This window comes from Lutjanus erythropterus, chromosome 15 (assembly GCF_056507025.1).
Source record: "Lutjanus erythropterus isolate fLutEry1 chromosome 15, fLutEry1.hap2, whole genome shotgun sequence".
Lineage (NCBI taxonomy): Eukaryota > Metazoa > Chordata > Actinopteri > Lutjaniformes > Lutjanidae > Lutjanus > Lutjanus erythropterus.
The window spans coordinates 274,314-288,278 of NC_139331.1; the positions used below are offsets into that span (position 1 = coordinate 274,314).

At 42.3% G+C, this 13,965-nt stretch overlaps 1 protein-coding gene across 1 annotated transcript; it reads left to right on the plus strand.

Moving 5' to 3' along the window:
• Positions 1–678: 678 nt before the first annotated feature.
• Positions 679–2,756, plus strand: LOC146313711 (E3 SUMO-protein ligase KIAA1586-like). Its single transcript, XM_084738169.1, has 2 exons — positions 679–758; positions 1,655–2,756. Exons 1-2 carry the CDS (start codon positions 679–681, stop codon positions 2,754–2,756), a joined length of 1,182 nt encoding a protein of 393 aa, XP_084594295.1.
• Positions 2,757–13,965: the final 11,209 nt, after the last annotated feature.

Here is a 13,965-nt window from a genome sequence, read left to right on the forward strand (position 1 = left end):
TGTTAAAATCTTGGCTAAAGTTCTGGCCCGAAGATTGGAGAACATCTTACCATCTGTCATATCTGAAGACCAAACGGGCTTTGTCAAAAATCGATACTCCTATTTCAACATACGTCGGCTATTGGATATTTTGTATCTCCCTTTCAGTGTGACTCCTGAATGTGTCCTTTCTCTAGATGAGGAGAAAGCGTTTGACCGGATAGAGTGGGCATATTTATTTGTGACCTTAAATAAATTTGGCTTCGGCCCGAATTTTATCACCTGGATCAAATTATTATACTTAAGTCCCACCCAGTGTGCGAAATACGGGGGGGTCCGGGGGGGTCCGACCCCCCCGATTAACCCATGAGACCCCCAAAGCCTCAAAAGCAAAATTTGAAGGGGGTCTCAAATTTTGTCAAAAGAAATATTTCATTGTCACTAATGGTCACTAAAATGTTTTTAAGCTCACCATGTCCAGTATTCAGAATTAAAAAAAAAAAAATATTCACAAATATTTTTTGCCAAACAGAGCCAGCATACGTGTATGCAAATTAGCCACGTGCGTGTATGCAAATTAGCCACATGCACCAAACAGGACAGACGTAACATTGAGAAAAATGGCAAGCAAGCGAAAGCTAACCCAGAGTGTATCACTTGCACACTTTGGGTTCACATTCAAAAAGGTGGCACTCGGAGATGAAGATGCTGGTCCACCCAGTGAAGAAGAACAGGGTGAAGTTGAGGCTGAGTGCTCCGAAGACCCAGCAGGTGCTGAGGTAACGTTAGCTGCTACTGCTGCTAGCATAAGTGACTTGCCACCTGGTTGGACAACGAAGCAGGTGGACGAATGGAAATACCGCAACCCTTGGCTTGACATTAAGGCAGGGAAATTGGTGTGTTTAGTGTGCAGAAACGCAAAATCGCTACTACTCTCAGAAAAGGGACCGGGTTTACACCTCGCAGAAGAATGGATCAACGGTGATGTTACTAGCTCTGAAGCAAAGAGGCTACGAAAGAAGATATACAAACACAGGGACAGCCAGGCCCACAAAAGGTCAATGGAAATAGCCCAGATGAAAGAGAAAGACACCCTCCCCAACACTTTCATTGATATACAGTCCGATTTACTCAAGACAACCACAGTCTCATTCAGAACAGCTTACACCGTGGCAAAGGAGAGGCTATCGTACAAAAAGCTCAATCCACTCATGACAATGCAGGAACTTAATGGAGTCGAAGTTGGTAATATCCACAAATCTGACCATGCATGCGCAGAAATAATCAGTCACATTGCCAAGGAAATGCGCTGCAAATTTGTCAGCAATGTGAAAGAAATGAATTCACGGGTGTCAATTACAATTGATGAAAGCACCATTCATGGCAGTCCCTATCTAATAATCTACGTAAGATGTGATGTCAGCGGTAAGGGGGATGTAGACAATGTTTTCCTAGATCTAGTGGAACTTAGAGATGGGGTTGATGCTGAATCCATTTATAACTCGATGATGGCGAGTCTACATAAAGCTGGAATGGATGATGACTTTTTGAAGACGCACCTGATAAGCATTGCCACCGATGGAGCCGCGGTGCTCACAGGAAAAGGCAGTGGGCTTGTTGTTAGACTTAAAGAAAAGTTTCCAAATGTGCAGTCTGTTCACTGTCTGGCGCATAGATTAGAACTGGCTGTCAAAGATGCTCTTAAAGGAGTGGCGGGCACTAATCAGTTTGAGTTTTTTATATCAAAGTTATACTCACTCTACAATCAGTCAACCAGGAACGCCAGATTGCTTAGAGAAGCAGCGGCCGAGCTCGACATGGAAATACTGAAAATTGGTCAAATCTTCACCATCAGATGGGTGGCCAGCAGCTTTAAAACAGTAAAAGCAGTATGGAAAGATTTCCCTGCACTAGCACTCCATTTCAAAACAGCCAGTGAGGACACATCACGCAATGATCTTGAGAGGCAAAAATACAAGGGACTTCTGAAGCACCTAACTAACTCAGGATTTGTGGAAGATTTGGCTGTCATGAAAGACATCCTGCGCGAACTCCAGAGCCTGTCTCTCAAGCTGCAGAAAAGAGAAATGTCACTCGTGGATTCAAGTCTCGCCATCCAACAAACTACCAATGTTTTGACGGCCATGAAGACGACTGGTGGGGGGAAATCGACCAAGAAGGCTGAACAGTCCGTCTCATCTGGCCTTTTTAAGGGCGTAGAGCTGAGTGAAGGCAGGGCGAAAATAAACAGGTCTTGGTTTTATGAATCAGTGATTGCGTCTCTTAGTAAGCGATTACCGGAGTCAAATTTGGTGCTGATGCTCAAAGCTCTTGACAGGCGTTTTTGGCCAGGAGAGCAGGAGGACCTGCTTTTGCATGGCGAACCAGAAGTACACAGCCTTGCGAAAGCGCTTGGAGAACCAACCAGGGAGGCCGTGGAGCAGTTTCGAGACTGGAAACTACATGGCACTGCACCGGGGAAAACACTGGAAAGACTTTGCATAGCAAGTCGCACATATCTCCCGACGTCAGCTGAGTGCGAACGAGGCTTTTCCGCAGTCAATAACACGGACAACCAGATGCGCAACAGGTTGCGCGAAGACAGCCTATCGTCACTCCTGTTTGTGGACCTCAACGGACCTCCTCTGGACAAATTCGACCCAGTTCCATTCGTCAGAAGCTGGATTAAAGCAGGACATCGCCTCTCTTCTTCCTGGAAACCAGGACGGCAACCACAAGAAGTCGAGCCAAGGCATGTTTGGTCTATTCTAGCTTAAGGTAAGAGGCAATTTATTTCAATCTTTGCAGTGACTGAATTGTGATGATATAACTGATTGTTGTGTGCGCCACTGTGCGTGCTTTCCGGCTTCGACATACTGCATGGTTATGTAGGCCTTGTGGTTGGTTGTGGTCTTAGTGAAGCAGCCTAGCCTTGGAGTTGGAGAAGTTGGGGTGATTGTGTGCGTGCGTGTGTGCGTGAAAGAGAGTGGTGTATGCTGTCTGTCAGCATCCGCCGTGGTGCTTTTTCAATTTGAGAGATGGCCTGTTTGCATGGTTAGGCAATTGTGCTTTGTGTATGTGTTCAATTATGTATCTGTCTGTCATATTTGCTGTAGATGGATGGTTAAATTATGTCACACGATCGGTGCAAGTGCAAGTGCACTGATTGCGTGCTGATAGGCTATACCTGACATTTATTCAGTCAATTGCTCTTGTAAGTGCGCCAGATTGGTGCCAATCGTTGTTGTGTCTGCATTTTAATGCACAACTTTGCCTCTCCTTGTTATAAAACAACGTGCATCCATACAACTTTAGCCAATGCAACCTCCTATGTCAGTGTTGCTTTGCGAATACTATGGAATTATCAAAAATTGATATGTGTGCCTGTGTGTTGTCATGTAGGCTATAGACTGATTGTCTCGGCTTGCATCCATGAAATATTGTAATGTTATAGGCCTACTGCATATTGAGAAAATGTACATCGGTATTGCGCAACAATCGGGAGTTGGGGACCCCCCCGAATATTGACGGGTATTTCGCACACTGGTCCCACCGCTTCGGTTCTTACCAACTCTCAGTTGTCACAACCCTTTAACCTCCACCGGGGAACCCGACAAGGGTGTCCTCTAAGCCCCCTACCATTTGACCTGGCCATAGAGCCATTGGCGATTGCAATCCGCAGTTGTAAGAATACCTCTGGCATATGGAGGAATGGAGTGGAACATAAGGTGGCCCTATACGCAGACGACCTGTTGAGTTTTATCTCATGTCCAGATACCTCCCTACCTGCCATGTTATCTTTACTTAATGATTTTAGCCTGTTTTCAGGATACAAATTAAATTTACATAAATCTGGACTTTTTCTTGTCAATGGGGGGACGCCGGCATCAGACTACTCCAAGTTCCCTTTTAGGATTGTGGAAAACAAATTCACTTACCTTGGTATTACAATCACGAAAAAGCACAAGTGCCTTTTCAAAGAAAACTTTCTCACTCTGCTAAACCACACAAAACGGTGCCTGACACAGTGGTCACCCCTTTCTACATCCCTGGTTGGCCGAATTAATTCCATCAAAATGAATATTCTCCCTAAATTTCTATACATCTTTCAATCAATACCGATCTTCATTCCTAAATCATTCTTTGATACATTAGATTCTGTCATATCATCTTATATATGGAAGGGCAAGCGCCCTCGGCTAAATAAGGTCCATCTCCAGAAGCCTAAAGGAGAGGGGGGTATGGCGCTGCCTAATTTTCGTTTTTATTATTGGGCAGCCAATATCTGCTGTCTTACTTTTTGGTCATATTTTCATAATCGATCTGATTGCCCTTTATGGGTGGCAATGGAGTTGGGCTCTGCTAAAAACTTTTCCATTCCAGCACTTCTTGGATCTCCACTCCCTCTCCCACCAAACAAACTCATAGACAATCCAGTTGTCTGGCACACATTGAGAGTGTGGGCTCAGTTCAGGAGACATTTTGGCTTCCTTGATTTTTGCCTCTCAAGTCCCAGCCAACCATCTTTTTCAACCCTCCTTACTGGACCCAACTTTTCAGGAATGGCGGAGACTGGGTATCAAGCGCTTCAGAGATCTCTTCTCGGATATTAGTTTTGTATCATTTGAGCAACTGACTGAAAAGTTTGGTCTCCCAAAGTCTCACTTTTTTAGGTATTTAACAAATAAGACACTTCCTCCGCTGTCAGATACCTAACTTCCCTCAGACACCTGATGTGAACATGGCCGATGCACTTCTCAATTTACAATTTTTCAAGCAAGGGTTTGATCTCCATTATCTACAATAAACTGCTAGGTATAAGGCAGGCCCCACTCAACAACATTAAAATCGCATGGGAGTGAGATCTGAATCTAACCTTGTCTGAGGACATGTGGGACACCATTTTTAGGTTAGTTAACTCAACTTCTCTTTGTGCCCATCACTGCTTGTTGCAATTCAAAGTTGTACACAGGACCCATATATCCAAATCAAAATTGTCTCGCTATTACCCAGATGTAGACCCCTGTTGCGACAAATGTAAGAGAGCGGAGGCTTCACTTATTCGCATGTTTTGGACATGTCCAAGTTTGGAGAAATACTAGAGGGAAGTCTTCCAAACGTTATCTCTAATTGTCGGCGTGGATGTGGAGCCCAATCCTCTGATTGCTCTTTTTGGCTCCACAGACGATGTTGATGTGCGCCTGACCCCAGCCAAACGCCCAACTGTCTTTTGCCTCTCTCTTGGCCAGGCGTGCAATATTGCTGAGGTGGAAAGATGTTGCCCCACCCACCCACGCTCAGTGGTTGAGAGATGTTATGTCTTGTTTAAACCTTACAAAAAATCCATTACTCACTTTGCAACTCTAAAGAAAAGTTTCAAAAAGTGTGGGGACCCTTCCTGGTATATTTCCATAACCTTCAAACTAGCTAGGGATTGGATCCCTCACTCACACTCTGTTCTTTGTTTTTACATCAGCAATACCAAGTGTATAAATGGTCCTCTCTCTGATTCCTCCTTTTGGCCGGTGTGTGGGTTCATAATTTATACATACATATACATCATATATATGTATATATATATATATATATATATATATATATATATATATATATATATATACATACACACACACATATACATACATACATACATACATACATATGTGTGTGTGTGTATATTTCTTTATTTTATTTTACTTTATTATTATTATTATTTGTTTATTTATTTACCTTCTTAGATTGACACCGGACTTCCAGCTGTTACCTGTAACACTCCAGGAATGAAGTACAATTGGTCTATTTGTCCTGCTGATTCTTTTATGTAAAAGTCTGGCTTGGTAATGATGTGTGGGCTGGGTGGGTTAGACAACATTTTTTTGTTCTGTGTTGTTCTTATTTTCTCCCCATTGTGCATGGACAGGATTATCTTTCGCGACTGAAGTTGTTTGTGTATTTTACTTCTTCCTGTCAACATTTTATACCTGTACCATATATATGTGAATAAATTTAATAAAAATATTTTTGAGAAAAAAAACCTACAATAGATAATACCATTAAAATAATATTGATAGCTCTCAAAGGGCCCCCTGTCAGGCCCGGGCCCTTTGAATCATCCTAACTCCCCCCCCCCGGTCCTCAATAACCATCATTAGCTTTTCACTGAAAAACAAACAGATAAAAATTGCAGTTAATGCAATTTTGGTTTGGCTGATGTAATCATGTGTTTGTGTAAATACATCAATGATCTATTATCCTGCAATTTTTGCACACGTCCCCCAATTTGTTTTCAACCCCGTCACAACATACCATTTACCTCTATAAAAGTAGTAGATTAGGCCCTGTGATATCAGAACTGAGGAAGTGACATCACACAAGTCTTTTGAATAACATGCTGCAAAGAAAAGAGAAGAGTCACTATCTTTTCATACTCATATTTTGTTGTTATTGTCAGATTGAGATTGTCAGGCTCAACAGTTCAACTCTGTTATATGAATAAATGATGATAAAGTACTGTTTAGGAAAAAAATCTACTTAGAAATTGCAAAATATTACAATTTAATGTCCTAAATGCCACATGGTGCTAATATCTTAGCTAAATATGGAATTATGGCTAGTTTTAGCCAAAAAGCGCAACCCGGTCACATTCAACCTCGTCATAATTTTTATTGTGATAGGGTCGAATCATTGTGACAGAGTTGAATTAGCAATACATTTACATTGGGGAATATTCAGCTTCTGTCATGGATTTATCTTAGATCTGTGTTGATCTTTAAACCTGAGGCTTTTCCCAAAGAGGAGGTTGCCACATTGTAATTATTCTCGTTTCAGTCTCTGTCATGAGGAGGTGACAATGCTTATCATTCTTATTCATTTATTCAATCTCTAAATCCATGGAATGAGTATTACACAAGAATCTGGGGAAAATGTTTAGAGCATTTGCAAAAGATAGTATCCTTTATTTCGGTATACTCACTTAAAGTAGTTATACCAACAAATAGCATCATTTTCCTGACAGTTTCAGAACAACTTGACATTCTTGGTTGAGTCAGTGGGGCATTGATTGCTGTGTCAGTTGATGATAGTTGTGGAGGCCTGTCTGTCGTGGAGTTTGATGGCACTAATTTGGTGTCCCCCTCCCTCATAATGTTTTTTGATTTAATATGAGTTGCATCACACACCTGTTTTTGACCAAATGCACAATGGACATTTATTTTGTCCCTTTGAGGTCACCTTTATTGGTAACCAGGCTATTCCATAACATTAGCTAGCAAATCAGCAGCAAGTTCGTTTCTGGAGAACATTTGGCTCACTGTGGTAGATCTTAGTTGGCAATGCCATTAACCAGCTAATCGTTTAAACTACAAAGAATTTTAACTGGTTGAAATACATAGATAGTCAGTACCAAAATGATTCCCCCTTCCCTCCTCCACATTTTACAACATTATGATATAATTGCTGAATGTAACATAAATAGACAAAGGTAAGATATGAAATACAAACAACATATTAAGTCAATTTAATAATGGTTGATTTATTACAAAAAAAAGCAGCTATTTGACTAGACTGGCCGAGGGAATAAGTAGGCGGGAGTTGGTCCAGTCAGGTTGTTTTGTGTTTTTTTCATGACAATTGAAAAATCTGGTCATTGCCCTCTGTCAACTTTAATAACATCCAGTTACCATTTTATTGAATGTTTCTTTTCGCAGACAAATAAATCCATACCATTTAAACTGATTGTCCCTTCAACCCTGTTATGCTGAGTTCAACCCTATTTTTGAATAGATTTTGATTAATATTTTGATAATCCAAATAATTATGTGGTTAATCTTCTTTTAACTGTGTGCAGAATTGGCATGATAATCAGACAATATATGAAAACCTAATAAATTCCTAATGTCAATACAGATTTCTGATAAAAATATGAAGGCCAATGTTAGGTAAAGTTTTAGTGCCTTGCTTGTGCACTCAAATGTGGAGTATTATAAAATTAAAAAGTCATTCAGAACTAGTGATCTTAAACAAGGAACATCTCATTATTAATCTTCTACAAGAATTTACTTGAATATCTTTCAAAATCATATTCACACCGTGTCGAAGATGTCTGTGACGGGGTTGAACTCAAAATAACTTTAAGTGAGAAGAAAAAGTCTCATAATGATTGGGATGTCATGCCTGAGGTGGGAAAATGTAATTTCTCAATGGTTTAATTCGTCCACTATCAGATGTAGTGATCAGAAACACAATTATTTGAGGTAATTTTTTCAAAAGTTGTATGACTCTAAAGGCACCCATCTCAGAGAATCACCCATGCCAATAACCAGCACAAAGACTTTAATTTTAAACTTACTGGGCTTTTATTGTGCAGCTTTCCACCTAAAGGTCTTGGTCGGTCGTTCCTCTGCCTTCAGATTGTTGGCGTCTCTTGTCTTAGTCGACTTGATATGCTGCATTCATTGTTTATGTAACACAAGGCAGCTAGAAGATCAAACAATTAATACTATCATTCTAAAGAACCTGCTCAATATTTAAGAATATGCAAAAATAAAGAGAGAAGAAGAAGTAAAGAAGTTTAATGTGAAGGGTTTTCTAATTCAATAGTGGGACTTCACAGTTCCCACTTGGGTTTCTTGTCCCAAGAAGAAATTTGTCTTCCCCTGCCTTTTCTGTCTCTTTGTCATGACAAAATATCATGCCAAATATCAATATTCACTTTATTTGTGTTTTGGTCTGCACCAAATTTCTGCTGTTTGGTGCTGGGTAGGTAGTGTACAGTGAATTTATCACAGCCTTTTCACTGAAAACTGAATAGCTGCCTGCTGTTGCTAGAACCTGGGTTGATAACACTGAGGCTGAGATCTGAGTTTGCCATCTAGAAAATCAGAACAATCAGTTAAAAGAAGGTTAAAAAGTGTTAATTATTTTTTACTGTGTGATAATTCACTAATATGGATTACTGCACTTTTAACAAACAAGAAATTGTTGTGTAAGCGGCAGTTTTTTAAAGGGTGATTAAAAATGCTAGGCACACTGGCTGCATAAAGTATACTGTCTTCATAAAGGAATTTGGACAGTACTTGAATAATGCCCCAGCTTCCCAGGTAGGGACATATTTGACATATTTTACTACTCCATCAATATGTTGATGGAAAACTAAACTTGTTCACTTTATTTTTTTCTACCTATTTTTTTCTAGTTTTTATTTTATTTTTCCTGATGTGATGGATATGAATACACACACCTATATGTACACACACACACAGCTTTTATTCTTTTTATATTTTTACCTGTTATAATGAAGGAAACCCCAAACAGAAGTTTAGTGTGCATGTGTAGGCCTACTGTGAAATGAATTAAACACTGAACTATACGTGCCTATTTGAGTCCTTCCCATATTTGTGTAAAATTAATAAAATAAAAACTAGCCCACTTTAATAGAAATAAAACATATAGCAGCACCTTAAAAAAAGGAAACATAAAATCAGGAATGTTTGTGACTAAAGTCAGTGTGCTGTCATCCTCTTCTGTTTTTGTTTTCCTCAGCCACATACAGCAATCAGCACCGAAGCACCTGAACATACAAACAAAACTACATCAGCTCCGGGTCTAAAATAAATGTTTTTTCTGAAAAGCAATAACTTATTAAATGCTAGTGTTCTCACCTATTTAATGTGACTTGATCTTCATCTGTGAGGCGGGAGCGATATTTGGAATTTATGAAGTTCATGCTCGAGAAAACCTGCTCACATAAGTATGTTGAGCCAAAGATGGACAGGACTTCAAATGGTTTTCATGTTCATATAAGTGTCGGGAATGGCATTTCATGTTTCAAAAACAAGTCTGTCGGGGTTGGGGAGGTTTTCAATATCACTCGATTTGTGCTCTTTAGCGAGAACGGCCTTCTGACAGATGACTTCTTCGAGATGCCAGGCTTTTGAATTTGGACATGTCGGCCAGTTCAATTTCAAGATCGGGCTGAATTACTCTTGTGAATGCAGAAATGTTCAGCAGGGATGGGTCGATGTCCAGGGGTGTGACAGGGAAGGACAGAGTGTTTTTTCCCCTTTCTGAACTCGCTGAATCTTTCCGCAAATGCAGTTTGCATTGCCATAATTGCACGCTGTAAATAATCACAATTTATGTGACTGTGTTCTTCTTTGATCTCCCTCAGGGAGGGGAAGTGAGACACCGTACCTCTCTGTACATCTCTGGCAAACACTGTCATCTTGCGCTTAAACGCCAAAACATCCTCCAGCATCTGCAGGGAAGTGCAACATTTCCAGCCAACCTAGATCTCCCAGCATGAAATAACTGAGGCCTTTGCTTTGCAAGAAGGCTTTCACATGTTCCAGACAAGCAGCAAAGTTTCAGCACCTCTTCCCCGGACTTTGTTGTACAACAGGAGATCTGAATATGCGTTGTCAACTTCATCCAGCAATGAACAGAACTGTCGGTGGTTTAACCCCTTTGCCATTATTTTGTTCACGATCTGAATAACAAGGGTTAGGAAAAGGAAAGATCTCTCGATGCCTTCCCCCAGACCAGTCCGACGACTGGCCCAGTTTGGAATGGGAAGACAAAGGCAAGGCACTGGCCGACGCTTGTCACTACAGGACCCCTGGCTTAATGTGTAACCCCCAACCCAAGGCAGGCCGGGAAACTGTACAAGACGCTCATCCTACCTCCATGTCCCAATTACCAATTGCTAACAGACAAGGTATAACACCCCGAGAAAATTGAGAAAATAAGAGACCGGAAAGAGGAAGATAAACAGGAGCTGGTGGTGGGAAATGAGACTGCATCTCGACCACCACCCTGCTGGATTAGGCATGTCCTGCATCCCCCCGCCAACCTCGGACCGAGGAGGAGGGGAGAGGAGGGGAGAAAGACCATCCCCCAAAGAGAAGCTGCAACCCTGAAGGAATCGAGAACTAGTAAAGCGAAGTAATCAGAAAAGAAAGAAGAAGGAAAAACAGGAACCGGTAGTGGGAAATGGGACTGCATCTCGACCACCACCCTGCCGGATTAGGCATGTCCTGCATCCCCCCGCCAACCTCGCACCGAGTGGGGGGGGGGGGAGAAAGAAAATCTCCCAAAGAGAACTCAGGACCCTGAAGGAATCAAGAAGCTCGTGAAACAAAGTACACCGGTCAGAGGGTCAGAGAGGAAAAAAGAAAAAAGAAAAAAGAAAAAGGAAGAAAGGAAGAGACAAAGAAAACCAGAAAAACAGGAACCGGTAGTGGGAAATGGGACTGCATCTCAACCACTACCCTGCCGGATTAGGCATGTCCTGCATCACCCCACCAACCTCAAGGTCGAGGAGGAGGGGGGGTGAGGAGGGGAAAAGAATTTTCCCAAAGAAAACAAGAACCCCGAAAGAATTAAGAACCAGTGAAAAAGAGGGACACCAGGAATAGGTAGCAGGAAATGGGACTGCATCTCAAACACTACCCTGCCAAATAGGCATATCCTGCATCTCCCCGCTGCCTCGCCAATGGGAGGAAGAGGGGAGAGGTCTCATAAAGAAAAGAAAAGAAAAGAAGAAGATAACCCGAGAGACCACCGAATAAAGTCAGTCCATGCAGAGAAGGCGGTAAGGTTTAGGCAAGAACCAAGGCGGTTAGGTTTAGGCAAGAACAAAGGTGGTTAGGTTTAGACCAGATGGAGATGATGGTTAGGTTTAGGATAAGTCTATGGGTCAGGGATCTAACAAAGAAGCCGGCCAAAACAACTTCACCCCCCTAGTTATCCGATAAACCTTCAGACCGCACGAAGTAAGTCAGCCCCCTCCTAATCCATAAAAACCAGCTACCGCACGTCCACCAGCATCCCCCTCAGACAAACCTTCACCCTCAAAACCAAGTCCCAAGCTATTCCTACACACATCCTCAGTAGTGAACCTCAGGATCATCGGGTGTTTCGGCCATTATCACTAGACATTCTCCCCCGAGGAAGGCCCCGCTGGGATTGATCAGACCCCAGGGTGTGTCATACCTCCCACCCCCTAAAGGACCCGCTAAAACTTGTCCAAGCTGATGCCCAACCTGGCAACGACGCCACCCCCATCCTATGTCCAAGCCTACCCCCTGATACATCCACGGCTTAGCCCCTAAATCTGGGCTTAGGGATGAAAAACTATTTAGGGGAATGGTGACCATTAGAATCCTTTAAAAAAAAATTTTGGGTCATCTAATTAAGACGTGTGTCGTGTACAATGGACTGTTGTGTGGGTGGAGCTATTCTCCATAGAAAATCGGGCCACGTTCAAGGTCCTATCGCCCTGGACCACCACACCCGTCGTGCTTTGTCCCTAGAGTCGGGACACGGGGGGCCGCATACTTACCCCTTACCCGGTTCAACAGACCAGTTGTTAACACCGCTAGGTTACTCTGGCCTGCCCAAGTAAGGCTGCAGCAGAAGGTAGAATCAACCTGGACAAACACCGGAAAACTGCCAGAACCAGCCTCGACCAACCGTTGCCTTCCCAGCTCCCCGGGATCTATGAATCAAAATGGAGCCAGAAAAGGAAGGGAAAAAAAGGGGAAAAAAACCGTTTGGAATGACCAAGGCCAGCCGCCAAAAAACTGCCTCCTTAGACACTCAAAACGCACCCCCATCAGTCACTTTAACAAATAACCGGGGGAAGGCCTGGACCAGTCCCGCTCTAGCATTGCCTTCCAGCCCCCCCGGATCTATAGATACAAAAGAGGGAAACCATATTTGGAAGGGTCAGGGCCAGCAAACTGGCTCCCTGACCCCCCCCAAAAAATTTTTTTTTCCCCCCAATTTCCTGTGCCTCATACATCGCACGGCCCCAGAAAATGCTCCCTACCCCGTACTTACCAAGAAAGGACTTCGAATGTTGGAATAGATTCTGATAATGGGCATCAGCCAGCCCTATGTGGTGAAGCTTCCCCTGACTCATGGATTCCCACCACGGAAATCCAAACCAAAAAAGCGAAAAAATACCGCCCCAAAAAATGTTCCTTCCATCAAACAACCCCTCATATCCAAGAAGGAATGGTCAACAACCCCGAACAAACCCATAGATCCAACTAAACCCCACAGTTGTATATAAAAAAAACCTGAAATAAAACCAACAGCCCCACCCCTTCCCTCCTCCCTCAGTCAGTAGCCACACCCCGCAACCCCACCCACCTGATAATCCCATACCACAGGTCAAGTCCATTAGGCCAACCAAGAAGAAAGAAAGAAGAAAGAAGAAGAAGCAGAAGCAGAAGCAGAAGCAAGGAGTGAAGGAGGGGGAAAGAAAAAAAGGGAAAAAAAGAAATTGGAAAGAAGGCCCAAGATGAAAAACCAAGGAAAGACCCAAAAAAAAGAGGCAATCCCCAAAGAACCACCCTAGAGATAAATAAAAGAAAAGAAAAGAAAAGAAATCCTCCTTTATTTTTTTATATATTTTTATTTGTTTATATTTTTATTTTTTAATGCTGTTTGAGCGCACAGTGCTTCTGGGTGCAAGATGCAGTGAAATGTCAGCAGCTTTCGATCCAGTGACTTCTGAAGTAAATTCACAAAGCCCTTCTGTGCTCCTCTCATACTACTGTCAGTTGCCACTGACACCAGGTGAGTGGGGTTTTTTTTTCCTTTGGCTTTTAGGCAACTCACAACAGCCTCACAAATGTCCTCCCCCCGTGTTTGTCCTTTTAGCAGTATGAGTTCAATCAGTTCTTCCTGCAGCCCATCAGAGTTTACATATCTGCATAACAGTGCTGTTACATCACTTGACCCATCACAGGCAAATGAATATGCTTGAGCTGAATTGATGTGATTAATTTGCTTACTGGTGATGTTTGTCCTTGACGGTCTTTGAAGAGAGAGGCATTTCTTTAATTTTCTGAACAATTTCCTGTTTGTTTTTGAAGTTCGAGAATAGATGCGCTGATAGTTTTATGAACAATTCTTTCATGTATTCTCCATCTGTGAACTGCTTTCCCTGCCTTACGATCTCATGAGCTGCCACAAAAC

Coding starts and splice junctions, on each gene's coding strand:
- LOC146313711 (XM_084738169.1), top strand. CDS start 679: ATGAAGATGCTGGTCCACCCAGTGAAGAAGAACAGGGTGAAGTTGAGG. Junction 759..1,654: donor AAGACCCAGCAGGTGCTGAG/GTAACGTTAGCT, acceptor TCTGGCGCATAG/ATTAGAACTGGCTGTCAAAG.